Below are 24876 nucleotides of genomic sequence, written 5' to 3'. Positions count from 1 at the left end.
GATACCCCCAGGAATGCGATGCGGGTTTCAGGGGAAATAGGGTTGGGCTCTTGCAAGAGGAAAAAGGCAAAGCTGGAGTTCTGGTTGGCCCCCCTGGCCGATGAGCTCACCTTATTTTCACCTCATCGATGATCCTGCCTTTCTTTGAAAACGGGACGGACGCCTCATTGCTGGATGTTCCGTGGCGAAACAAGGGGCGCTCTCATGGCCAGAGAATCCACCTTGGGTTTCTGATGACTCTCGTCTTGTCCTCGATTGGTTGTCTCAGGAAAGGAGGCCCGTGACGTGTCGTTGCGTTGCGTTGCGTTGCGCGAGTGGAATGGAGAACGGCCAGGAGATCCAGGATGAGTAACAAAAGCCCACAATCGACATCCATCCCTTGCCAAAACAAAGATGGGTCCGCGGTCTGCTTTGTGCGATGGAGAAGGGAAATGCGTTGCACAGCCCCCTTCCAGATCAAACAAGGAACCATGTCCAATGACAGCCTCGAGATCCTGACCGTACCGTCCGTCCTCATCCACCCTCTAGTCAGGGAAGAAGCGGTATAATTAGGCTCTCGACTAAAGTTTGCTTAGCTTTTCCTGCTAACCATGACTCTTCCCGGTATACCGGAACCACTCGATACGAGGCTACCAGAGGTTACGTTTGTGGTGTTGTATTTCTCATGTGAAAAGGGTCTTTGGAACTGGGCTCACATCTCATGCTTACTATGCCTCTATAATAGCGCGCCTCACTTGGCGCGCATAACATATCTGTAATGAAAAATATGTTCCGATTCAGGCACTCACTCCCGTCTTTTTTCTAGGCATTGTGGCAATGCCAACGTCTGAATGGTCTGGCCTCTGCCTACTCGTCCACGTAGGTGCATCTTGCTTAGGTACACAGTATTCATACAGTCCATCCTCTTGTAACTCGTAAAAAAACACATCCATGTCCCGGTTTGACTAATTTCAGTAAAAATCTCCAGCGTCTCCACCGCGGGCATACGCGCGTAGGACTAACAAGAACCAAGCTTTTTTCCCCCCCTTCGATCTCCTTCTCCGGAGTCCGCCTGTTGATCGGTCCTGGCGGACGTCTCTTTTTTTATTCTTTTTTAGCGGATTTGCTCTATTTTCTGATGGTTTGTTTGTCATCAAAAGTACCATCCTGGTCTGTCTTGTTGGTAGCCCTGGACGCGTTCAATGCGGGTGAGATTTTGTTTTGCATGGACAAGACAAGAGTCCACAAACTTGCTGGGCTGCATCTTGCAAGACTTGTCTCATTTGCCATCGACAAACTGACGTACACACATAACACACACGTACATACATGCTCGCGAGATTACTTCTTCTGTAGCCTGATATTCTGCCCTTCATTCTTTTCAAAGGACACTTGCAGGTCACATCTTCTGCAGCCATCCACCCTTCGGACCGACACGGACCAAGTCATGGCATGGCGGAGGATCAACATTGGTGAGGCGAGGCGAAAGAAAACAGACAGGGGACCCCCCTCGCCCACAAATTTCGCCAAGGCCTGTGGCATATTAACTCGAGTTCATGCCGCGCTGCTAACAAGAGGCGGTGATGCAGTCAGCAAGAGCTGAACTAGCAGCCCTTGCTTGGCTTGAATCAATCTCGTCTACAGTCTTGGGATTCAAGCCCAGCCTTTCTTTTACGAATAGTACTTCAAGTATCTTTCCCCTCACCGTCAATTGTCCTACCATGAAGCATGTGATGTGACAGGTTCTCCTTTCTGACTCGAGCCGAGTGTTACTCTCAGCTCTCGGTTGTCCAAGCCATGTAAGAGCCAGAAAGGAAAACGCCAAGCTCGATCTGACCGTTCCATCGTGACACCTTTTTTTCTTTCTGGACTTTTGCATTAGTGCCGTCATAGTCTATGTCCAAATCAACCATTGTGCGGAGAAACCACATGGTTGACCTCAGCACTAGCGGAAAAGCGGCCGATCACCAAGACTTTTTTTTTCTTGTCTTGTCAAATGTTGAAGCTGCTGTGCCTTCGGGAAGGAGCCGAGTAATCACTAGCATTCGACTCTTAACCTTGAAGTTGCGGCATTCAGCTTGGCAATCGTCTTTGCAACCGAGATGCACAAAGTGTGTAGCACCACGACAAGGTATTGGCTGGTGTAGGGTTTGTCTCACGCTTAAGCGCACAACTCGACTTTTTGGCGCGCGCAACCATCGTGAACTGCTAGCCTCCGCGCTTAGACAACGACCTACGGTAAATCTGGATCGACAGCATCAAGTGACTGCCATGATCGCCACCCGTGGAAGCGCCTTATTCACCACCCAGTCAAAGTCTGGAGATCATATCTCGAGTGTCAAAGGGACAAGATATCTTTGGTGCACGGTGTTGGGTCGGTCAACGCTCCCGCTGAGCTTGGATCATACATGTCCGTGACCAGTTGCTTGTTTGGCCTCCATGGCCTTCAAGGGGAGCCCATCCTTGATTCTGATACTCTATTGTGGTATGATCAAGAAATATGGCGAGCCCACATCCCGTTCCCCCAGACATGGATCGTGTCCCAATCCCAGGACTTTCTCATGTCCTAACCTGCGTGTCCCATGCAGGGAACTCAAGTGTTTGAGCACAATGGATCGTCCCCCTCATGGCTCACAAGACGCCTCGTATTCATATAAAACCCTTGGGTTTCGCCGGCGGTTGATGCTTGCAAGCGAATATTCCTCCGTTGACCGGTTCTCGCCTGAGACATGCACCATCATCTGCCGGCAGATACTCTAGCATCATCCACTGCAGCAACACCTGATCACTGCCTCCATATGGCTCTTTCTCCTTGTGTTGACGCAAAAGCCGGGGCACACAAAGGCCACATGCCGTCTGCCTGGCCCCACCAGTCATGGCTTTGCCGATGGTGCCGCCAGAGTCAGAGTCAAGATGAGTCGACCTTCAAGATGACAGTCAGAAGTCATGAGCCTGGCAGGCATGCTTCTGTTCTTCTCACTCAAGGCAGGCACGCAGATATCAAAGGAGAAGGATTTGCTGTGATCGAGGCCATCGTTGTTGAAGAAGTGGTCCAACATCACCCGGTTGTCACTGATCTTTCCATCTCGGTATCGAATGCACCGAGCCGGCCTCTACCCAATAGTTGATCATTGGAGCATGAATCAATATCGAACACCGCGACCGGCTATATCTTGATCAATCGAGTGGCTCTTCTCTGGGATACGTCAAGGTCAGAGTATACTCTATTTGAGTGATTCTCCGTCTACACACTCAAGTGTTGGGGAGACACTCGTCAGCAACAGCCAAGTAACCAAGGAACGATGTTCTCTGTAAGTGCTAATATACCAGCCAGACTCACTTGCTGCGTGCCTTGCCTCTGATGAGCATAAGAAACGGCACCTACTGCTATTGGCTACAGGTTAGGTTGCGACCCAGGCAGCTTCATCAGTCTAGTGATCCATATGGGGAAACATACGCAATACCCTCTATATAACTTTACCATAACATTCTAAGCTCTATTACTATTCACGCCAAAGCTCTTGCATGTGTCCTAAATTCTTGATGCTATGGTATGCGATGCGCATTTCTCACATAGCAAGTGTTGACGCCGTTGGCTTTCAGGGCTCGCTTCCCGCTCAGTCAATCAAGTTGACTTTCATAAGTGCCTTGGAATCGAGGAGATGACATTAGAGTATCTATATCCAGAAAATGCTTAAACCATCACTCGAATTCCGCAGACAGGGATAATTGGAGCATGCTTCTCTCTCTCTCTCTCTCGCGCGCGGTATGGATACCGATTCACTGAGGTGAATGGTGAAGCCAAAGGAACCATTAAAACACCGTAGATCCCATCATAAGTCATAAGAAATCGTGCCTACAGCGGAATAAAGGTTGTCTGGCGAGTGTTGTTCACCCTACTTCGCCTTCTCGCCGAACCACTTACCTTACTCTTAATGGACCCCCTGACATTCTGTCCTATGGATAGCCTAGTGCCCCCCCAATTGTGCTCTTGATGAACTAGATATGTTTCTTCTACGCATTAATTGTTTCTTGTTCGAAACATGGCCCTGCTGGCTGCTCGGTCTTCTATACGAGCAGGCTGATGCCGTGTTTTCCGGCCCTGATTACGCGTATGCAGCTTTGTTACCACAGCCCTCTTTATATCATCTGTCCTTCTTCCATAGCCAATTATCTTTGAGAACATGCATATAGAAACCCATCCAGGTAACAATTCAGAGGGTATGGCCGCTAGATTTGTCGTTGATACTTCCCTCACTGCGTTGACGCATCGCCAATTGCACAGCCACGAGATGGTACTCGAGCCACCCGCCTCTCTACCTACCCATCTAATCAATGCTCCTACCGGCCTTAGGGAATATTTATCGATTGTGGAATATCTTTACTCATCGTAAATTGTTTCTTCGGGTCCTCGGGAATACTCGTATTAAGCCTGCAAACACCACCAAGGAATATCGTACACGGCCACCTCCACTTCCATACTGGAGCCCTTGCTCCAGCTATCAATGAGAACTCTCAGCTGGTAATCCCGACAGTTCTGGTGGATAAAAATGCCGATTTGAAAACTAGGAACCCAAGCAATCGTGGCAAAAGGTCTTTAAGTTGGGTTGAGAAGCGGCCGCTTTTAGATGGAGTTTAAAATCATGATGTTGGTGACGACTGATGAGGTAACCTTGGCTCGTATTCAAGATCCACGCCAAATACCTTGAAGATGATTGCACGTTCCGTAAGGCACTGGAACAAAGCTGACAGAAATAATCGTGCATTTCCCTCATGACATTAAGTAAAAGCTGCAGCTTTATTTACACCACCTAAAAAGAGGCGTCCACTAAAACCCGGCAATTCCAGCAAGGCCGCGTCGAATCAAGCCACTGAGGCGCCCAAGCCGAAACGCGACGGAACTGTCCTGACCTGACCTGACTGACGCACGCAGTGTCAGGCACACGCTGCAGGGATGTTTCGTTAGCGGTCCAGTTCTTCTCGATTTAGCTTGGGGCTTGGCCTGTCAGGATGGATCCATTCTCAAGGGAGAAGAGGGACCCCCCTAACCAGAGCATCCCATCAGCAGTAACCCTTGCTTTACAGATTTCCACGATCTCGTCTCTGTCGCCAGCTAGCAGACGAGACGTTGCGATTCTCATCTGACAGCTTCCAACAACTCATACGACGACGATATTGAAATCGCCGTCTTTCCACCATGGCCGGTCGCTGGACTCCCCGGCAGCGCTCGCATCGCAACAATGTCGTCGCCTTCTTCGTCATGCTCTTCCTCATCCTCTTCTACTTCCGCGACGACCTCCTCCCTCCCTCCTCAAACTCCCGCAGTCATGCATACGACACTTCCACTACTCTGCGCCTCGGCGACAACGATGTCGAGATGGTGGTGGCGAGCATGAAGCACGAAAACGTCTCGTGGCTCGACCACTACCTTCCCGAGTGGAAGAAGAACATTTACGTCGTCGACGATAACAAAGCCAAGTTGACCGTGCCTATGAACAAGGGGCGCGAGGCCATGGTCTTCTTGACGTACGCCCACCTGCCCAACTTGACAGGATGCAGTCTGCTAATGCGTGCGCCGCAGTTACATCATTGACCGATACGATTCTCTGCCCGGCAACATCATCTTCCACCACGCCGAGCGCTTCCAGTGGCACAACGACAACCCCGACTACGACGCCCTCCCCCTCCTCCAAAAGTTTCGCTTCGACAACCTCAAAAAGGTCGGCTACGCCAACCTGCGATGTGTCTGGGTTCTTGGCTGCCCCGCCGAGATCAAGCCCATTCAGGACGAAGCTCCTGCCAAGGAGGGAGAGCCAGTCCACGCTCGTCACGTATACAAGGCTGCTTTCCAGGAGCTGTTCCCCAGCCTCGAGGTCCCCGAGGAGGTCGGCGTAACTTGCTGTTCGCAATTCGCCGTGCGCCGTGAGGCCATTCGCAAGCGTCCCCGCGCTGAGTATGTGCGATTCCGCGAGTGGTTGATTGTGTCTCCCTTGGGCGACGATCTGAGCGGCCGTGTCCTAGAGTATTCATGGCACGGTAAGTTTCCCAATGCTCACGAGCAAATCATTCTACAGACTAACACTCGAATCAGTCATCTTTGGCCAAAAGGCGGTCCACTGCCCCAACGCTGCCGAGTGCTACTGTCAAAACTACGGCATGTGCGACATGACTTGCGAAGCAGACAAGTGCGACGGCCAATACGTCCTCCCTCCCTTTTCCACCCTTCCCAAGGGTTGGCCTCAACTCGGATGGAAGGGAGAGGACCGCCACTGGACCGGGCAGCCCTGATCCGAGGGAGCCTAGCTAATGCGATGCGATTCGATTCACACGGCCTATAGACTGTCACGATAGGAGGAGCACGTTTTTCTTTCACATGCAGTTTTTATTTATCCATCCAATTCGGGAATCAGGATGAAAACATGGGGGGCACGAAAGCACGAAGATGTTCAAAAAGGGGTTCGCCCTTATTACCTTTGGGTTCTTGTTTATTTGGTCATGGGGCGGGCGTCTGGGATTGATTGGGACGGGCAATCTGCAATGTCTGTATCAAGTAGAGGTTTCTGTAGCATTATCACTATCATGGGGGTAACAGTGGGAGATAGAAAGTTCTGCACGGGATGCGCTTGTGCTGGGCTGTTAATAGAGACTTGTGTGTCTTGACCTCGTATTCAGGAATGCCCCTGAGTTGATGTGTTTGAGGCCAAGTATGCTTGTGGTAGACGCGTTACATAAGCTGTCACACCTGCATCTCGTCCTGGAATCTTGAACTTGTATGCTTCGTTGCTGATAAGGAACCTATGTATCATTATCTGTCTGGCTTGTTAGCTATCGATCTCCTCCATAACTCTGATCCTGGGGCCTTATGATAGTCTTTGTCTTGGTGAATGGGTACTGTAGAGCTCTCCTTTCAGCGCTCACGTCATGATGCTCCTACGAATGCTCAGTGCCCCCAATTGATGACCCACGTGCAGACCTGTTGAAGGCGTGCTGGGCTTTTCGCGTCTCGCTTTGACGATTCCATGATGGACCTTTGAGGCTTAGTTTGACGCAAGCCACCAGATATTTACAGAGTAACACGAGTTCATGGCACCTATCATTTGTTTCAAACATTACCAACCCTTCCCAATCTCTTCGCGGGGACGGCTCGCGTCCCTGTCTGTTGGAGCTAGAACTCGCTAGCGTCGAGTTCCGATGCCCGATGTGGCGGGCTGCCTCCATCACGCGGGCCGAGAAGGGTCTTCCCGCAGGAAAGAGAGGCTCACTCGCCAGTCAATTGCGGCGCGAGAAGCTATTATTGAAAAGATGTGGAGGCTCAGCTCAACTCGGAGACTGAGCGCTCAGTCCATTCTCCCAATCCGAGCCTTCTGGGCCGTGGCTCTCAACTACCTATCTATCTTGGCAGGTCTAGATGGTTGTCAGCTGAGCTGGGACGACTCAATAGTTCAGAATAGTGGCCAGGACTGAGGGTGAGATGGCTCCATGGACTCACATGGAATTCAACATGTTACTGGCTCCTTATTCTCCTTTCGGTGCTTATAAGGCTGGGAGCAGCGCAGATTATCTCTGGTGAATCCCATCAGCACTTCTCCAAATACACAGAACACTTCCTCTTTGCCTCAACATACAACATGCCTGTCCAAAAGTCCGACGTCCTCACCATCCCTGGGGAGGAGGAGTGGAGAATCACACCCGTCACCTGAGAAGCAGAGCTTCAAGGAGTTCAGGAAAGACTACCTCTGCATTGAGTTTACCAACACTCGTGGTATGTATGGACCTACCCTCGGAGTCAATCCGGCATTGTTCTCACATCCAACAGCCGATGAGCCTGAAAAGACCAACTTTTTGTACGTCTCAGTGGAATTGCTGGACAACTTCAAGTCATCAAAGATCGAGAGGACCGACGCAGGCTTCAAGCTCACCGTCGACAATGATTACATGTATGGCCAGCAGAAGGGGAACAAATACCGTTTCCTTGTGTACCACGACAAGTCGCGCTCAATTTTCCAGGTACATCCCTATTGAATCTACCAATATAGCATCGCGACGACTAACATTGTTCCAGCACCGCTTTGTTGAGGGCACCCTAGCCGCCATTTCCAGACAGGCTACCGAAATCACCACGAAGCTGGGTTATGGTGATGCAAAGGTTATATCGCAAACGCTCGCCGGTTCTATAGGAGACAGGCTTCGTGATTTTGAACGGGACTGATTCTATATGCAAGGGACGTGGCAAGTAGAGATGGGTGCTTTTAATGTCAAGCGTGTTGTAATGATGAATATTTTTTGCAATCTTGTCTTCTTGCGTTGGGGCTTAGGTGAAGTTTTTCAGCACCACCACCAATTCCTTCTAATCGCCTTGAAGCTTTATAAAAAGAATGGATTCCAGGCAGTTTCTGGAAGAGAGCTCCCGTATTTGCGCTTTCCGTCCTTAAGGTGTCACCGTACCCTTTGCCCCACTTTGGGAGCTCTGCTCCACCCCCATTCGTAGATCCACCATCTCCAACAAACCAACCTCACACTGCGCCAACATCAATGAGACACTCTTTGAGCAGCATTCGGTGCCTTGCCTCTTTAATTTGACTTGTTACACATATTCAAACCCTTAAGGCACTCTCATCATCATGGAACGATCACAAGCTACGAGTGCCAATCTCATGGGTGAGCATCTCAAGCCGCCGGCCTTAGAACCATCGTTGACAGTCTCGAGACACGCACAACAGGCTCATCGCTGATATCCTCACTCACTATCGCACGCTCATGATGCTCGCAACCATCCAGGCTGAGGGTGAGCGCAGCAACAGTAACCCCGAAACAATCTCCGTAGCGGGTATTTCGATGGAGATGGCCTTTGACGGTTTGGTAAGTCAGCCTTTTGCGTCAGTGCCTGTTCTTTGACCGGAGATCTAACATTTTCCAGTACTCCTCCATCAAAGAGCTTCTTGCACTATCCCGCAGAATCAAGGAGCTCTGGGTCTTTGGGCCTCTCAACCAGGGCGATACTCAATCCCAGGCAAAGGAAGACCGGATTGATCGCGATGTTTCCGAGGTGGCAGGTCTTCTCGACATGATTGACGCGAATGCTATGAAGAAGCTCGCTGAGCGCTGCGGCGGGACGTGGGAGCTGCAAGAAAGGCCGACAGAGGCGGCACCGACAACCGGAAGCTAGAGCACGACGGCGGTGTTGGAAGAGGCGGCGAGAAGTTTGATGGCAGGTGGCTCTGAAAACAGGAAGATGTCGGCAGCGAGTGGAGCATCGACGGCGGATTCGATGACAATCAGGGCAGATAGCCTGTTCGGAGAAGACAGGCGGCTGTCTCAGGTGGAAAGCGACCTCGAGGACAATGCTGGCACTGCGACTGGTGGCAGTTGGTGATAAGCCTTAAACACCCTCGAGGCATACAAGGCGATTGGGCTCACTGGACGATAAGAATGGAAGACATGGGACGGGACGGTTCATTAGGGCGTTATTAGGGCGTTGAGGGGCTGGATTTGGAAAAGAGGTCATAGTGAGACATCCGGAGTCCTCATATTCTCACCTTTCATGATACCTAGGCAGGTAGATGTTGGTCAACCGGGTTACTTTTTCAAACATGGATGCCACGTGCTTGGTTTCCGAGAACCTGGGCTCTGACGGTGGCCGCCACGAGGGCGAGTCAGGGTCGTTGTTGGGAAGGTGCTCTCATGATGGCTTCAGCAACTGCGCCTTCCCCAGGACCAGGTGGACGTCACTCGGCCCCGGCTCCTTCCTCGAGCAGAGCCGAATCCCTATTAACCCCTCGAGCTCCTTCTTGAGTAGTCCAGCTGAATTTTCTTCCCAACCCTCTTCTCCTTTCCCAGTCCCTCAACATTCCTTCATCCCCAAGGGTTCATCTCTACAATCCCTCGTCGTTGTCCTCCAGTCGTCTCATGTCCATCGATAACCCACGATGTTCAGCTACCTCTTGATCGCCGCATTTGGGGCCATGGCCGTCCTTGGCCAGGCCTCGTACGGGTCCGAACCCGAGCCGTTCAAGTACTGGGGCTGCGCTACAGTCGACGCGGCAGGCTTCAGTGAACCCGTCCAGCTTCCTTCTGGCGTCTTGAGCCATGAATCCTGCCAGGCAGCTTGTGCAGGCCACATCTTTGCTGCAGTATCTCCCGAGTGAGTCTTTCCCTTCAAGTATATCCCCGTGTCCGCTTCTAACATGCTCCAGTGCTTGTCGTTGCGGAAATGACCCCGATGCGATCCATGCTGTTGACGAAGGCTCCTGCAACTACCCCTGCTTCGAGAATCCCAACTCTCCTATGTGCGGTGGGATCTGCCCGGAGGGAAAGCCAAGAATCTCTACCTTGTTCATCATCGATACCGTATTTCTACAGGATGAGGTTCTTCCAGAGCCAGTCAACCCAGAGAATCCAGTGGTTCCGTCCAACAATGCCCCTGTGCTCCCATTACCAGAGCAATTCGCTGCATCGAGCGCCCTTGCAGAAGAAGTCTCTGAGACAGAGACATCGCCTCCCGGGGTTGGGGTCTCACAGGCACTTCCTCCGCCAACTGATGCTCCCCTACCCCCTCCGGAGACGTCGGCCCCCGTGCCTCCATCGGCTTCAACACCTGATGAACCACTGCCCAGCACTTCGATGAGTGAGCCAGTGTCAACTATTCCGGCGCCGCCTACTACTCTCCTCTCAACCAGCACATTGCCTCAGGAAAACCATCCTACAGCACCTTCGTCCAGCTCGACTTTAGTCACCGGTGTTCCACCCGACTCTTCTGTAGAGTCCATCACTAGCGAGACCCTTCTGACCGAAACTCTTCCTGAACCTGTTCCCTCGATTACGCCAAACAGAAATGACGGGCCTGTGCCTTCCCAGGTCCTTGTGTCTGAGTCGAGCCAGTTCGAGGTCCCGGTCCTTACGGCGCTGGGCGAGCTGCTCCTGATTGCTGTTATGATTGCATAAGTTTAGGTCGGGTCCCATGAAGGGGTATTGGAGGAGGCGTCATGTCAACATTCGGGTAAAGGGGTCATGTGTTGCAAGGAGCTCTGGTGGTAGTTTATGTGGGAAGATTTTGGGCGGTCTGCCGTGGCCTAACACTGATATGTTGGGAGCGCTGATCGAGAATGTCCTAGACAAGTTGTCAAACTTTGTAAGAGGTTTAACCCCATTTCACTTGTACGAAAGGCCACATGGCTGTAGAGCATACAAAGAGAAGACGAATAAATCTTGTGAATCACTGAATTGCTTCCTGACCTCTGTCGGCGTAGGGTAAGTGAGTGCGGCCTCGACGGCCCCACCAGAGCTCCGAGCGTCCAAGGGGAAAGTGGCGGGGTAGGAGCTGACGACCAAGCAACATCAACGTCAACACCACCATCAACATTGACATTTACCTAGACTTGTACCCGCGTTATCGAAGACCTCCCCGTAAATAGGGGACACATACAAGATGCAGTCTGGTATTGCAGGTATGGCTGGGACGCCCCTCTTACCTGTCCATCATCTCACATGAAGCAGCTTCCCAAGAGCTCCAGAACGAGTTCAACTCGTTGTTGGCATCGGATGATACCTTTGGCCTCCTTGCCTCGATCGAGAACGAGTCCCTCGTCCCTGTCGCCACTCTTCCCTCGACCTCCTCATCCTTCGGCGAGAACCTAGCGAGCCTGCAGCCGCACATCAAGACTGACGTCGCTCTTTACATCATCCTACGCCGCTACGACTCGGCACCCAAATTCCTCGCCATCACCTACGTCCCCGATGCTGCGCGCGTACGCCAGAAGATGCTTTTTGCATCGACGCGCTTGACTCTTGTCCGCGAGCTCGGATCGGAACATTTCCGTGAAACCATCTTTGTGACAATCCCCGAGGAGCTGAGCGAGAAGGGTTTCGAGAAGCATGATGCGCATACAAAGCTGGATGCCCCTCTTACCGAGGAAGAGCAGGCGCTAGGCGAGGTCAAGCGTGCTGAGCAAGAGGCCGGGTCTGGAACAGGAGTCAAGGCAATTCATCTCAGCAAGAGCTTCTCCATGCCCATCGGGGAAGATGCAGTTGCTGCCATGAAGGAGGTCGGACAGGACGACGGACGATCGGTTGTCATGCTGGTGAGCTATTTTGGGCAATTGATTTATCCCATGGCGAATACTAACAGACTTGGCAGAAAATCAACCCAGAGACCGAGGTGGTGGAGCTGGTTCCCGAATCGCCGACGCCAAGCTCAATCGCGGAATTGACCCAGGCCATCTCGCAGACCGAGCCGCGGTTCACCTTTTACCGATATACCCACACACACGATGGCGCCGAGCAGAGCCCCGTGCTCTTCATCTACACCTGCCCCGTGACGCCCGGAAACAAGGCCATCAAGTTCAGGATGATGTACCCCCTGATGAAGCGGGCGGTGCTGGAGGTTGCCGAGCGGGAAGCCGGACTCAAGCTGGAGAAGAAGTTTGAGGTGGAAGAGCCTGGCGAGATTACGGAGCAGACTGTGCTGGATGATTTGCATCCTAAGGTTGCTGCCAGACAGGGCTTCAGCCGACCGAAGCGACCTGGTCGCAAGTAATCGGCGTGATGAATCAACAGATGAAAGAATTCAGATGAACAGACAGAAGATACACATTTACAACCATCATGTTTATGAGCACGCCAAGACGTCAAACTAGATAAAATACAACTTTGTCACATTTTCAAGGTATGTCAAACAAGTCAATCTTTGATGCAAGAAACGTCAATTGTCCAAGCTACAAATGCTGGTATTTATCCAAAGATGCATGCATATAATGAGAACCCAAGCCGCCCCTCAACCCCCTCAAATGCATGGTATCCTTTCTTTCTCCTTTGTATCGTTGAACCCTTCTCATCCTCTTTGGTTGTGTCTTTCTCATGTCATGTAACTCGCTCTCGTCTCGCCAATCAATGTGCCGCCCGCCCCGAATTTTTTCTTCAGATGGACTCTTCGGCATCTTTCACAGCATTTTGCACTGTGGAGGTATTAGAAACTGGGACGGTAATAAAAAAAAAGCGGCTTTTTGGTCGGTGTGTGTGTTGTGATGTGTGTGTGGAAGTCGACGTCTTCTTTGTTGCAGTACAACAAAGAGATCAGGCTCGACTGGGTATGTAGTGACTTTTTTCTTCCTTTTCCTCCCATTTTATTCCTCGTACTTGCCTCCAACAAGGGAGATGTTGCTCTTTTCTAGCTTATCCCTGAGGTACTCGTAGACGGTAAAGGTGACGGCCTGGCCGGGAGCGACACGCATGATACGGGGGGTGATGCCCTTGTAGAAGGCGTGGAAACCTTCTTGCCTGGGGGTTGTTAGTTCCCTATATCTTTGAGAGAATGTTTTGAAAACTCACTTGAACATGTCGGCGGCGATTCTAGAGATTCGGGTCCAGGCGCTGGTACCGGGCTCGGCGGGGGTCTTTTGCAGGCGAGTCTTGATAGTGTCGATAGGGGCGTTGCTCAGGGGACCCATGGCACCAGAGACGAGACCGATGAGGGTGGTTTGCCAGCTGGGCAGGTTGGCGCCCTCATACTCAGGCTGCCAGACCTTGAGCCATTCCTTAAAGTAGCTGTAGGCGGTAAAGTTGACGGCCTGGTTGGAACCCTGGCGCAGGGCAGTCAAGCTGACTCCGCGGTAGAGGGCACCGAATCCCTCCTCCTTGACGACGGTGTAAAGAGCGTGGGCGGCGTTGCGGTACTTGGGAATATCGAGGGGGTCGGCCATGGAGTGGTGCTGGGCCTGGAGACGGATCTTGATGACCTCCATGGGTGTCACGACGGCGACGGCCTCTGTGACACCGGCAGCCAGACCGGCGAAGAAGGTGGCCTTTCCGGAGACGGCGCCCGTGGTAGGGTCGGCGAGGATCTGCTTGTACCACTCGAACGAGGTGAACCGGATGGCCATCTTGGGCACGATACCGGTGAGAACGGCACCCAGACCCTTGTAAAGGCCGAGGGGCGTCTCCTTGCGGATGATGTCGGCACCGGTCTTGATGAAGCCGCGCTTAGGAGCCCCGGGCTGCCTTGCGCGCCGCGACAGCTGCATGCGGACCTTGATTGTGTCTTTTTAAGCCATTAGATATTTGTTTGGGTGTAAATTGAGCTTGCGCGCGAGTGAGGCGCAAGAGGGTTTTGGGCTGCTTACCGAGGGGATGGCACGCGAGGGCCTCCATCATACCAGCACCACCACCAGCTGTGAAATTGGCGTTAGTTTATGCTTCAACCATGCTCTGTGAGAGCAATTATCGTTCAATTAGGACATACCAATGAGGTTGACGGCCGCCGAGGGCGGTTGCCTCTTGCCTTCACCCTTGGAAGCCATTGCGACGGAACCAGAGCTTTATGCGCCCAGCGTTCTTTTCGTTTCCTTCTTTTCTTTTGAGATCTACCAAAACGGCACCAGATCGCGAGTCTTGACTCTTGATTTCAATTTCCAGACGAGAGGATTCTTAAGACCGAGGTTCGGAGGAGAGGTGTTCGGAGATTCGACGGGATGTAAGGCTACGAGAGAAAGATGGAGGGAAGAGAAGGAGTCACAACGCAAAGGAGAGAAGAAGAGGGCTAAGAAGGATAAGAAGAGGAGCGAAGAACGGAGGGAGGGAAACAATTTAAGAAAAAGAAAAAGGGTGGATGGAGACAGACTCTCCGGCCGAGACGCCGTCGCGCAAAGGTCAAAAGGTAGACTCATATGAAAAAACAATGGATCCCTTGCCGGGGAATCATGGTGTAGCTACCGACACACCTGACGAATAACCCCACAGTCTCATCGGGAGGAGCAGCACCTCGGAGAAAGCCATGAATGGGTTCGGAGCTTGGCCGTGGTCTAGCTTAGCTGGAGGCGTGTGAGTTGAGGGGGAGAGGGATGCAGGGACGGAAGCATGCGCGTGGGACGGATAAAAAAGAAAGGAAGATGAAGATGCAGTAAACATGGATATCTCATAGAGGTGCCCGGACCATGATAACGAGCTATGTAGAAGCTCAAAAACAGTCTTGGTAGCAAAAGAAACATCTACATCTGAAGCCATATTCTCTCCCCTCACCCCTCATCCCCTCACTCACATGTGTCCCTCCTCCTCCCCCAAGCGCAGGTCCCAAAAACACCCGCGAACTCTGACGTCTCTGGATGACTTGCCCCCCCCCCCCCCAATCCCAAAGCCGAACAGAGGAGCCCCACAGGCTCCGGGCAGGCGGAGGACCGGGGTGCGGAGGGCGTGTGCGGCTACGCATCCATGCAGCCGAAGCAGAGATTCTTGTTTCTTTTTCGATACAACCACATGCCAACATACACATTATCCAAGATATTCTTTTTGAGTAAAAGATGAGCTTGTGATGATGCCCTCAGCTGACCGAGCCTCGTAATAATTCAAGGTCACGGTGTAGATTTGTCTCGGTGAAGTTCCAAGTGACGTCGGTTTCTTTCTTTTACCGACGGGTAGCCGAGCTTGTGATTTTGCGGGGTCCCGCACCTGCTCTGCTCACCTTTCTGTCTCGACCTCTCGTTGCGCTTTCCTTTTCCGCTGACCTCGCCTTACGGAATTAGCTAATCAATGTAAATCTGGGGTTCACCTCAGAGAAATCCGAACTCTTCACAAACAATAGCCCTGAATTATCAACTAGGCAAATATTAAGATAGGAGAGCAATGAATGCGCGCCTCTAACAATGTATTAATGTAAGAATGAAAACATCAATCGGAAGCGTTTCGCATCCAATGACTCCTTTCCCTCTCTCTCTCCCCCAACAACTACATCCACACCACTACCCCCATTCTAACCAACACACCCCCTTGCTTTTAGAAAACGGCCATCATCCGTTGCACGAAAAAAAAAAAGCGAAAAGGAAGTGCATGGCCGAGGTTTGCCGAGGTTTGTTCCATATCATTTTCTGGACCCAAAAGGGAACCTCAAGTAAAAGAGAAGGAAGAGGTTCCGTCGGAAGTGCTTCACCGGGGAATGGAATTGAACTCGGGTTTTCCTTTCGGTAATTGTACTGTACCTTGTGTATGTGTGAAAAAGCACAGAGCAAAAAACGCATTGTCAAAAAAGCACGAGTGGCTTCATTGTCCAGGATCGTGAGATTTGGGACGCCGTGTACAAGTCGGCACTCGAGACATGCTGCGGAATGAGTACCTCATCTCACCCTCTCTGCCGAAATCCAATCAGTCGGTTCCGATGAGATCAGATAAGATACCCCTTCGACTCTTTCTTGCCCGATTTCCGCTTCCATCCATCCATCCCTTTCCATGTTTCCAGGTCGGAGTTGGTCGTTGTTAGTAGCTTGATCCGGGACTCGGAGATTCGGAGACTCGGATCACCCTTTTCTCTACCTCCCCCAAGGACACGAGAACAAGGGAAGACCTGCCTCTTTTCCTTGTCTCAGCTGCCGCCCGAGCTAAGGCAAGGCACGTACGTTACCCGACTCACAACAACAACAACACAACACACAAACTCGGCCCTCCGGTCAAGCTCCACCCGCGGAGCCGCAGCCGTATCCCGACCCGGGCGGCGACACGTCCGCCGACCATCTCATTGGGACGCTTCGGCGCCAAAAGAGGAAAGCATTACTTACTCCCCATGAGATTGGATCTTTTTACGTAGAGAAAAAAGCTGGAACGTGTCTGTCAAAACGGCCGAGGGAACGGATCCATAACTGGACGGTTCTAGATGACCTCGAGGACATGACGCCATTTCGCTTGACTCGTTTGGGATTGGAATTCTAGCGGCTGCGTCTAGGCGACTTCAAGGATATAACCTGAGCCCCCAACTCGAGATTGCTTTGGATCTCTCCCCTTGAAGAACCCTGATGCTCGCAGTGGTCATGGGGATGACAGCCTTACTGGACAGGGTAAACTGCCGGTGTACATACAGGCTACGGATTCATGCGTTTTGTTTACGGCGCTCAACCCTTGGAAATGAATCAATTGCTCCATCCTTGAATCTACGCAGCTCCAGGCTGTATGCTTTGAAAGGGAAATGCTCACAGATGCGGCAACATGACCATCACAGTCAGCCTTATGAGAGCTCACAAGGACCCGTCACCGTCACAGTCACATCCAATGAGTTACACAAGGATAAGGTTCAAATGTTTTCATCTTTTCACGTCAACTTCTTCACTGGTCATACTGCATAATCTCCAACTCCTAACGTACAGAGCCTCTTATCCCTCCCGTTCGATGCATCCGCGAGGCCCATCTTTATCCTCTCATCGAGGGACAGTCCCCGTTGTAGGTACCCACAAACAAAACAAACAATTATCCGTGCCAATAACTCCCCGGTCCTCAACCCTTTCGTCATCCCTTGTTTTTTGCCCCGTGCCTCGGTACTAATCAACCCGAGGTGCACTTCCTTGCCCGAGCCCTTCCGTGTCTCCAGAGAAATGCATGCGTCAAATCAAACACCAATCCTTTCATGATGCGACCAAGTCCCCAAATGACTATCCGCTACCTTCGAAAGACTCCCGCTATAGACAGAAAGAAAGAAAAAGAAAAAAGTGCGATAGGATGGAACAGCCAGCACCCATTGGCAGACTACGAAGGCGTGCCACGTTCTTCAACGCGCTCGCCTTCGAAGCTGTATAGGCGAACCTCGCCGTCTTCACTACCACTCGCCATGCGGCTATCGCTGAGGCCGACACATGTCACAGGGCCAGCATGTCCGGTGAAGCTGCGCTCACACTTGCCAGAACGAGGCTCCCAGATCTTGGTCATCGAGTCATTAGCACCCGTGACTACTCGCAGGGTGTCACCGACGAGACCCCAGATGCCCTCGACATGACCAAACATGCTGCGGATGCACTTGCCAGTGGCCGTGTCCCAGAGTCTAACTGTGTTGTCCAGGCCACCAGTGAGCATGTATCGTGGAGGCAGCGGTCGAGACTCATCCGCAAAGCCCGGTCCGTAGGCCGCCCGATCATTCGAGGGCTGCTCCGGAGCCGCAACCGGGGTGTTGCTCCGGCCGCTCGACACCGACGCCGCATCCGAGTTGTCCAAGTGGGGCATCTCATCCGGCTCAAAGTCCGCCGGCATCAGGAGAACCTGCTGCACCTGACCCACGTGGCCGAGGAAGGTCTTGATGCATTGCTTCGAGTCCAAGTCCCAGAGCCTGACCGAGAGATCATCCGATGCGGAAAACACAACTCGCGAGGGCGAGTCGATGCGCACGTGGTTGACCCAGTCGGTATGGCCCCGTAGACAAAACGTCTGCTTGGTATCAAAGCTAAACACCTTGACCGTCTTGTCAATCGAGCCTGAAGCCAGGGTGCAGCCGTCATAGTGGACCGATAAAACACCCTCGGTGTGACATTGGAGTGTGCTGAGACACTCCCCGGTCTGCCAGTTCCAGATCTTGATCGTCTTGTCGAAGCTACCGCTGATCAATTTGGAGTCATCGAATTGGAGCGTTCGCACTGCCGACGTGTGGCCTCTCAACGTGCGCATCACCTCTCCCGTCTCAATGTTCCAGATCTTGATGGTCGTGTCGTAGGAGCCCGTGGCCAGGATGTTGTCGTCAAACTGGAGACACGTGACGCCATTCTCGTGACCCTTGAAGGTCTTGATGGAGCAACGACCCGTCTTCCAGTTGTACCCCACCTTGAAACGATCCCGATAGACATCCTTCCATGGTCGGAACTTGCGCTCTTGTTCAAGTTGTTGTCGCGACTTGCTCGTGCCGTTTACTCGGGGTCGCTTTGCGCCTCTGTCATCATCGTCGTGATCGTGATCGTCGGCTTGGCGCTTTCGCGATTCGCTGCTTTGTGTCTCGGCGTCCTCGTCAAGCTCAACCACGTCGGCGGCCCGCAGATGTCGGTGTACTTGTTGGTGGCGGCTCCACGCCATGAGTTTTTTCCTCTCCAGCAACGGTAGGCCCCAGCCGCATTTTGTGCATTTGCGGTCGATGTGTTGTTCACACATGCGGTGCCACACGACATCATCGTCAGCCAGGTTGCGCCATCGTCGGCTGACCTGCGCCGCTTTGCAGAGGGATACGGTGTCGAGGTAGCTCAGAATCTTGTAGGAGAGTTCGGTGGGGAGGGCGGTAAGGAAGTCGATCTTTAGCTGTTCTTGGACCTCGCGCGACACGGTGGAGAGCTGAGGGAAGCAGCATTGAGTGATGATGCCCTGGAGCATCAGCTCGCGGTGTTTTGAGGGGGCTGCAGAGAAGAGCGACCACACGTGCGTGATGGCTTCTTGATCGGCTGACGAGAGACTGTTGAGTTCCTGCAGGAGCTGTCAGCAAAGTCATCCAGGGGCGCCAGCTAGCTCCGACCGAAGTGGGAAGCAGGGCAGCAACACTTACACTTTGGATGAAGCCCATCTTGGTCTCGTCGGCAGCACGTCGACACTTGGAATCGGGGCGGTGACGATAGCAGTACTTGCTATTGGGATCCTTCTTGCGAACAGTGGGATTGCGGCTGGGTGTCTGAGGAAGTGCCTGCTTGGCCTTGCCGAAGGGTGCATAGAGGCCGGGGATGTGCTCCTTCAGGAAGGGACTGACGGTCTTACCGACCAGTTCAGAAGGCATCTTGACTAAGCGTGGGTTGATTTCTTCGGCGGATCGGTTTCGGTCGCAGTTGTCCTTCGAAGGTTGTTGGGAATGGTTATCGAGTTGCTCGGTGTCGTCGGTGAGCTTCAGAGAGTCGCTGCTGGCAGCCAGAGGAGGAAGAGGTGAGGCGGTGGAACTTGAAGTCGAGGACGGCACAGGAGCATGGCGATGTACAGATGTTATTGTTGAGGCGGAAGCAGAGGCGGAAACAGAAGGCGAAGGAGTCGAGGAAGTTGAGGTAAGAGATACGGCTGAGGTGACTGGGGCGGCAGTGGATGAGTCGGAGGAGGGCCGATGGCCGTTGACGAGCGAGGGGCTGTTCATGGCGCAGGGAAAGCCAAATCAAGGTCCTTGGGGAAAAGGGAGTTGCGCGATGAGAGGGCTAGATATCGTAACTCCCTGCTGCCGTCTGGGGAAGAGTGACTGGGCTTCTGGGGTGGGATCTGAGGCAAAGTCGCTGGGCGATGGCGTGCTGAGCCTTGGAGCGCTACCTGCGGTCCACCCTAGATTTGTGCGCCAGCCAGCCCAGACCTTTTGAAACCCCAGTCAGCGGCTGTGCGACAGCGGCCGGTCGCTTTTGCTGATTGCGCTAATTGGCGTCCGTGGGAGATGAAACCGATTCTGGCGGTATTCGACGAGAGCTTCTGTCGTGGTCGCGTTGCGTTGCCCGGTGAGAAAAAACGAGAGGTCGTGGTTTTGCAAGGTGTAAGTGGGTGGAAATGGAGGGTGACGTTCGGTGGAGGCAATCAACCTTGAGAAGGTGTCCTGTCCCTTCGGGTCGTCGGGAGGTGCTGGGTCCTCCAGTCACCGTCCACTCCGAATTGGCAGGTACCCTTTCGCCTCGCCGTGCCTGCCCTACTCTTTCCTTACTGAGCCGACCGGAGGGCGGGGAAAAGAGGAGCCTGAGATGCAGCTTCCTGCTGGGCTTTTTTTCTGCCACTTCGATAGGTCATGTTGTTATCTAACATCGGGCTTCTTTGTTGAGCTCGCCGACCTCATCCTATCTCATCTTCAATCCCTCCCTCACAAACAACAACCGTGTCTTTCCAAAATGATGGGGGCCTCTCTCAATGCCTTCCGGGACTCCCTGGACACCCCCAGTGACCTTGTCCGCACTGATTTGAGCCCTGGGCGTCTGGCCCTTGCTCCCTCTGGTCAATCATCTCACAAGGAGCGCTTTCGAATTTGGGCCCCAAATGGCGTTATCAGAGACCGATCGGCCGGATAGGTTGACGGTATAAGTGGATCCCCGACACGGCAGTCGGTCGGTGTGGAAGGCGTGCTGGTGGCTTTTGCGTTGCGATACAAGTCTGGTATTTTGCCACTCGAGCTTCCGCCATCAAGGTTCACTTGGGCATCATGGCAACTATTCGCGAAAAACTATCGAGGCCATGACAGGTTACCCCTTTAGGCCTCCTCGATGGCATCCTGAGGGGAACCATGCTCACCTACCTTGGGTTTTCGCACGGGCTTGTACCAAGTCATGCAGGTAACTGGGGAATCGACGGGGCTCTGGGCCCTCAAAGACCCTCCAACGGACGCAGCAAAACGCACTGTAACTCACAGTTCGTACTCATGGTCAATCACAGTGTTGTCTGAGACGGCAGACAAAATGACCCTGCTTAGATTGGACGGCATTGACCGCGGTATCCTCGCTTCTACTGCAATTATGGTCCAATCATGAATCCATTCCGACTTTTCGACTCCTCTTTTCTGCTTGCTGATTCTCTATTTTTTCTTCTTTTCCTTCCAGGCCCCTCTTTTTCATGTCTTCAGCTGATGCTATCAATTTTCATAGACTGCTTACATACGCATGTCCTCATCTCAACTCATCAAGTGGACGCCACAGAGCCACACCCAACAGAGAACCTGCCTCCTCACTCCATCAACGCACGCAAGAGCCCACGTTTTTCATGTCGTCTTCATTTCGATCCACCTTCAGCATTCGCTCCCTCGCTTTCGAATTCCGAGACTTTCTTGACAAATTCCACAGCCCGACGAGACGGCATTTGTCCCCGTTCTAGATCTCGCCGCTCGCGATGACGTGATTTCCCCAGGGCAATTGGGTCTTTGCAATCCCGTGTTGTACCTTTTGTCATCCATTATCTCGCCACGTCCGACTTCCGAGCCCAGGGATCGCCTCATCGGGTTTTGCGACTCATCACCTCCGTCGAAGCGTCGATGCTGAACAATCAAACAAACAAGGGGTGATCCCTCGTGATTCATGGCCAGGGCGCTTGAGCTTGGCGGTGATGAACCAGCCAACCGGTTGCGGATTACGTAGAAGGGCTGGGTTGCTCACTCGGCTGCTTGAGCACATCATCGCATGTGCTACCGTGGCGCAGAACCATATCTGTGAGCACATCACCCCCGGCAATGTCATGATTCTGCTCTGGGCGACCTTGAGGTCTGTTTATTGTGCCAATCTCCCCTTATTTGGCCGGGCCCGAGCTCGCGATCTCGACCTCTGTTGCTATCTCTCGGATTCTGTCGCAACACCAATCTACGACTCCTAACGCCCCTGGTTTCCGTCGATTCCGGAAGGTAGTGATGCGAACCTGCGCCCTCATTCGTCGGTAACGCCTTGCTTTTGAGCAGAGGCCCCTGGAAGCCCTTGCTCGTCAATGCCATGGCCTAATTCAACAGGCCAAGTCTTGTTCCTCCTCCACTTGGCTCGCAACATGCACCGCACAGATCGCAGGCCTGGCCCAAGGGAACCATCTTGAATAGACAAACCTCAGCCACTCGCGATTCCCTGCCTCGTCTGGCGGTTGCAACTTGGTTTCAACGACGTTGCGACATCAGGTGTCGGTGTGACGGCATGTCAGACGAAGCAAACCTCGGCCTTGAAGATGCCGTTTGATTCGGCATCTGACACGCGGTGTGCCGTGTCAACGGATTCTTCCATGCAGCTAAAAGTTTCTGATGGGAGGATGATGCTAGAGTTTCCTTGGAGAAACAGCGGTCTCGGGAAGTGACTCAACCTGTGTGTTGTTCAACAATGTCTCGTAGGCGCAACTTTGAGGTCGGAGGCGCCCCGACTCTGGCGCAATCTGATATCCAATCGTGATCATTTTAAACTCAGCATTAGCAACGCCAGCCATCCTCTGATGCAGAGACAGCATTCCAGAGGAGTCAGGTGAGAATCTTGATAATGAGGCTCAAAATGCAGCATCATCTGACTGATTGATCACGACATGTTTGATACGTATCTTTCAACTAGGTTGCTGGAGAAGGCCTATCTCGACTTCAAGTTGAACAGGGGTCGTCCCCTGCGAGTCTCGTGGTAGCCCAGGGTCCATAGTGTCTGATTATAGCTCAACCATCATCAACAAGCTCTGGTGAGATGGCCGAGTTGGTTATGGCGCCAGGTTAAGGTCAACCTTAACAACCTACAATTCCTGGTGGAGCAATCCTCCTGGGTTCGAGTCCCAGTCTCATCAAATTCTTTTTTTGCTCTCTTTGCCTTTTTGTCCCCCTTGATTAAATTGATGAGGCTCAACCAGGCTCCATTCCTCCTTTTTGCGGTGCTTACCGGAACTATTCAGGCTGTGGGGGCCCGATAGCTTGATAGTTTCGTTTTGAGTGACGGCTTCAATGACATGTTCTGCCCCTGAGCTTCGAGAAGATGACTTCATACGACCACGCATAGACTGCGCGCTTAAGCGGTCCTTTGAGCTTGGATCGTTCATTTTGCTCCGATGGCCCGTCACAAGTCTCATTATTAAGACATTGGTCGAGATCATCGGTCCTCGATCCAGGAGCGAACTATTGTTAGCATCATCGATTAGTCCGAAGACGGGTTCACGGATCAAACTACAAACGATCCCATGAAGGCCGGCAGGTACAGTTTGAGTCCGTTCAACCAGATGAAGCAATGAACAATGATACTCGCAACGTTCTGCTGTCAAAGCTCGGTTCGTGATGCAAGTGGCGGACTTCACCGTGGTCGTTGTCCAGCCACCCAGCGACAGATCCAGGTTCGTCGCGATATTCGCCTGGATCGGATAATTCCTCCTGCCTCATTGCTAGAAGATCAAGCATCGCGTTAGGGATCGCGTCGGTGGTGTTCACTAGTGAGATGCCGTGTCGAGATGATTCATGAACGGGTTCACAGTCAATGTCGTCATTGATAGATGAGCTCCTTCAGATTGATGACGGCACAGTCGATTCTAGTGAGATTGATCGCTCCGGAATGCTTGAGACTGAGGAGTATAATAAGACAACTTGCCTTCCTAAGTAACAAGTAGAAGCCTTTCTCTATCATCCCTCAGTTCCAACACGCATCTCAACCTTCAAATATTACCTCAACTTCCATCTCAACACACTCAATTCAAACAACACCAACATGTCTTCCCGGAGTTACGAGGACGCTCCTTCTGGCGAGTTCCAGGAGAACTCCTATGTCTCTCGCCCAGGCGAAAAGGCAGAGCCCATTCCTGTGCAGGCCGACTCCGACACAGTTGAGGACCCAATTGATGCGAACAACGCGGATACCGATGCACAACTCGGTATGTACGCCCCAACATTGCCATCTAGACTATTCTAATCGTATACAGAGCGCGATGACGCCGATGCTATCGACAAGAGCAACATCATTGATGAGCGTACCCGAGGCGCGACTAAGCCTGGTGGCACCTACGAGGAGCCTGGCGATACGGAGGGACTGCCTGATGATACTGGCCGAAGCTCTAACCGATAGACCGATAGATAGATTTCAGGGCTGGCCTGTTTAGTGTATCTTATGTATAATTTGACTTGTTGAAGTGCGACATCGTTACAAACAACTTGAGGCGCGGATTATGTGAACATGCGCATTCTTCAAGTATACTCAGCGGTTGGACAGAAAACCTTGTGTTTTTGAAATACTTCACTATTAGCCCATCATTCGTTCATGTGTACTGCAATGTCTTCTCCCAAGTCTTTATCGTTCACTTCATCGCAGGTACTATACTTGTGCAGAGAAACCATTACAGATATTGTCGAATCTCTCCAGAAGGGGCATCTAGACTATAGTGACATTCCTTCTAAATTGAAGACCAAGGTAAAAAATACAGTTAAGGTCATGTGACGGTTAAGGCTATGTGCATTTCTAGCTGTGCTGTGTAAATGAGATGGAAGTTAGCTCAACATCCATAGCTTCACTACAAAAGACCATGAGTGTTCAATGATGTGAAGCAACACCGAGTCAAACTCTACGCCAACCAACATGGAAACTTATTTCTACGAGCACGACAAATTAATTGAACCTCCCTAATAGAAACACACTCAGATATCGATCAATCAACCATCAATTCTTATCAGTGATTGTTCATGATCTTCAACCATCACTTCTACCAAAGGTCCAGGGTAGTGCCCGCGCTAACCCCCGCCGGGGCCGCAACGGAAGC

At 52.2% G+C, this 24876-nt stretch overlaps 7 protein-coding genes across 7 annotated transcripts; 4 read left to right on the top strand and 3 right to left on the bottom strand.

Annotated features, from left to right (window-relative positions):
* Positions 1-164: 164 nt before the first annotated feature.
* Positions 165-809, bottom strand: NECHADRAFT_79547 (uncharacterized protein; the record flags this gene model as incomplete). Its single annotated transcript, XM_003045410.1, has 4 exons — positions 165-524; positions 590-629; positions 709-752; positions 789-809. 4 exons carry the CDS (start codon positions 807-809, stop codon positions 165-167), a joined length of 465 nt encoding a protein of 154 aa, XP_003045456.1.
* A 4264-nt stretch (positions 810-5073) lies between these two features.
* On the top strand, positions 5074-6645 carry NECHADRAFT_104252 (uncharacterized protein). The gene is made up of 3 exons (XM_003045549.1): positions 5074-5505; positions 5561-6015; positions 6071-6645. Exons 1-3 carry the CDS (start codon positions 5177-5179, stop codon positions 6265-6267), a joined length of 981 nt encoding a protein of 326 aa, XP_003045595.1. The 5' UTR covers positions 5074-5176; the 3' UTR covers positions 6268-6645.
* Positions 6646-7607: 962 nt separating this feature from the next.
* On the top strand, positions 7608-9596 carry NECHADRAFT_100273 (uncharacterized protein). The gene is made up of 7 exons (XM_003045548.1): positions 7608-7621; positions 7704-7741; positions 7796-7986; positions 8042-8125; positions 8587-8637; positions 8687-8838; positions 8897-9596. The coding sequence occupies exons 5-7, from the start codon at positions 8601-8603 to the stop codon at positions 9143-9145; spliced, it is 438 nt and encodes a 145-aa protein (XP_003045594.1). The 5' UTR covers positions 7608-7621; positions 7704-7741; positions 7796-7986; positions 8042-8125; positions 8587-8600; the 3' UTR covers positions 9146-9596.
* Positions 9597-11318: 1722 nt separating this feature from the next.
* On the top strand, positions 11319-12637 carry NECHADRAFT_60521 (uncharacterized protein). The gene is made up of 3 exons (XM_003045547.1): positions 11319-11423; positions 11473-12056; positions 12113-12637. The coding sequence occupies exons 1-3, from the start codon at positions 11405-11407 to the stop codon at positions 12509-12511; spliced, it is 1002 nt and encodes a 333-aa protein (XP_003045593.1). The 5' UTR covers positions 11319-11404; the 3' UTR covers positions 12512-12637.
* A 460-nt stretch (positions 12638-13097) lies between these two features.
* Positions 13098-14270, bottom strand: NECHADRAFT_79543 (uncharacterized protein; the record flags this gene model as incomplete). The annotated part of the gene is made up of 4 exons (XM_003045409.1): positions 13098-13251; positions 13303-14011; positions 14094-14141; positions 14213-14270. 4 exons carry the CDS (start codon positions 14268-14270, stop codon positions 13098-13100), a joined length of 969 nt encoding a protein of 322 aa, XP_003045455.1.
* Positions 14271-17472: 3202 nt separating this feature from the next.
* Positions 17473-19465, bottom strand: NECHADRAFT_39192 (uncharacterized protein; the record flags this gene model as incomplete). Its single annotated transcript, XM_003045408.1, has 2 exons — positions 17473-19161; positions 19241-19465. 2 exons carry the CDS (start codon positions 19463-19465, stop codon positions 17473-17475), a joined length of 1914 nt encoding a protein of 637 aa, XP_003045454.1.
* Positions 19466-23834: 4369 nt separating this feature from the next.
* On the top strand, positions 23835-24188 carry NECHADRAFT_93021 (uncharacterized protein; the record flags this gene model as incomplete). Its single annotated transcript, XM_003045546.1, has 2 exons — positions 23835-23997; positions 24046-24188. 2 exons carry the CDS (start codon positions 23835-23837, stop codon positions 24186-24188), a joined length of 306 nt encoding a protein of 101 aa, XP_003045592.1.
* Between the last annotated feature and the right edge of the window lie 688 nt (positions 24189-24876).

The sequence above is a fragment of the Fusarium vanettenii genome, assembly GCF_000151355.1.
Source record: "Fusarium vanettenii 77-13-4 chromosome 4 genomic scaffold NECHAsca_19_chr4_3_0, whole genome shotgun sequence".
Classification (NCBI taxonomy): Eukaryota; Fungi; Ascomycota; class Sordariomycetes; order Hypocreales; family Nectriaceae; genus Fusarium; species Fusarium vanettenii.
The sequence above is the reverse complement of the archived record's forward strand: the minus strand, read 5'-3'. Positions and strand labels throughout refer to the sequence as shown.

Bases quoted from the DNA above. Each gene is read 5' to 3' on its own strand.
- NECHADRAFT_104252 (XM_003045549.1), top strand. From the start codon at position 5,177: ATGGCCGGTCGCTGGACTCCCCGGCAGCGCTCGCATCGCAACAATGTC. The intron at 5,506-5,560 runs GTACGCCCACCT...CGTGCGCCGCAG, and splicing joins GAGGCCATGGTCTTCTTGAC to TTACATCATTGACCGATACG. The intron at 6,016-6,070 runs GTAAGTTTCCCA...CACTCGAATCAG, and splicing joins CCTAGAGTATTCATGGCACG to TCATCTTTGGCCAAAAGGCG.
- NECHADRAFT_60521 (XM_003045547.1), top strand. The intron at 12,057-12,112 runs GTGAGCTATTTT...CAGACTTGGCAG, and splicing joins GACGATCGGTTGTCATGCTG to AAAATCAACCCAGAGACCGA.
- NECHADRAFT_100273 (XM_003045548.1), top strand. From the start codon at position 8,601: ATGGAACGATCACAAGCTACGAGTGCCAATCTCATGG. The intron at 8,638-8,686 runs GTGAGCATCTCA...GACAGTCTCGAG, and splicing joins TACGAGTGCCAATCTCATGG to ACACGCACAACAGGCTCATC. The intron at 8,839-8,896 runs GTAAGTCAGCCT...AACATTTTCCAG, and splicing joins AGATGGCCTTTGACGGTTTG to TACTCCTCCATCAAAGAGCT.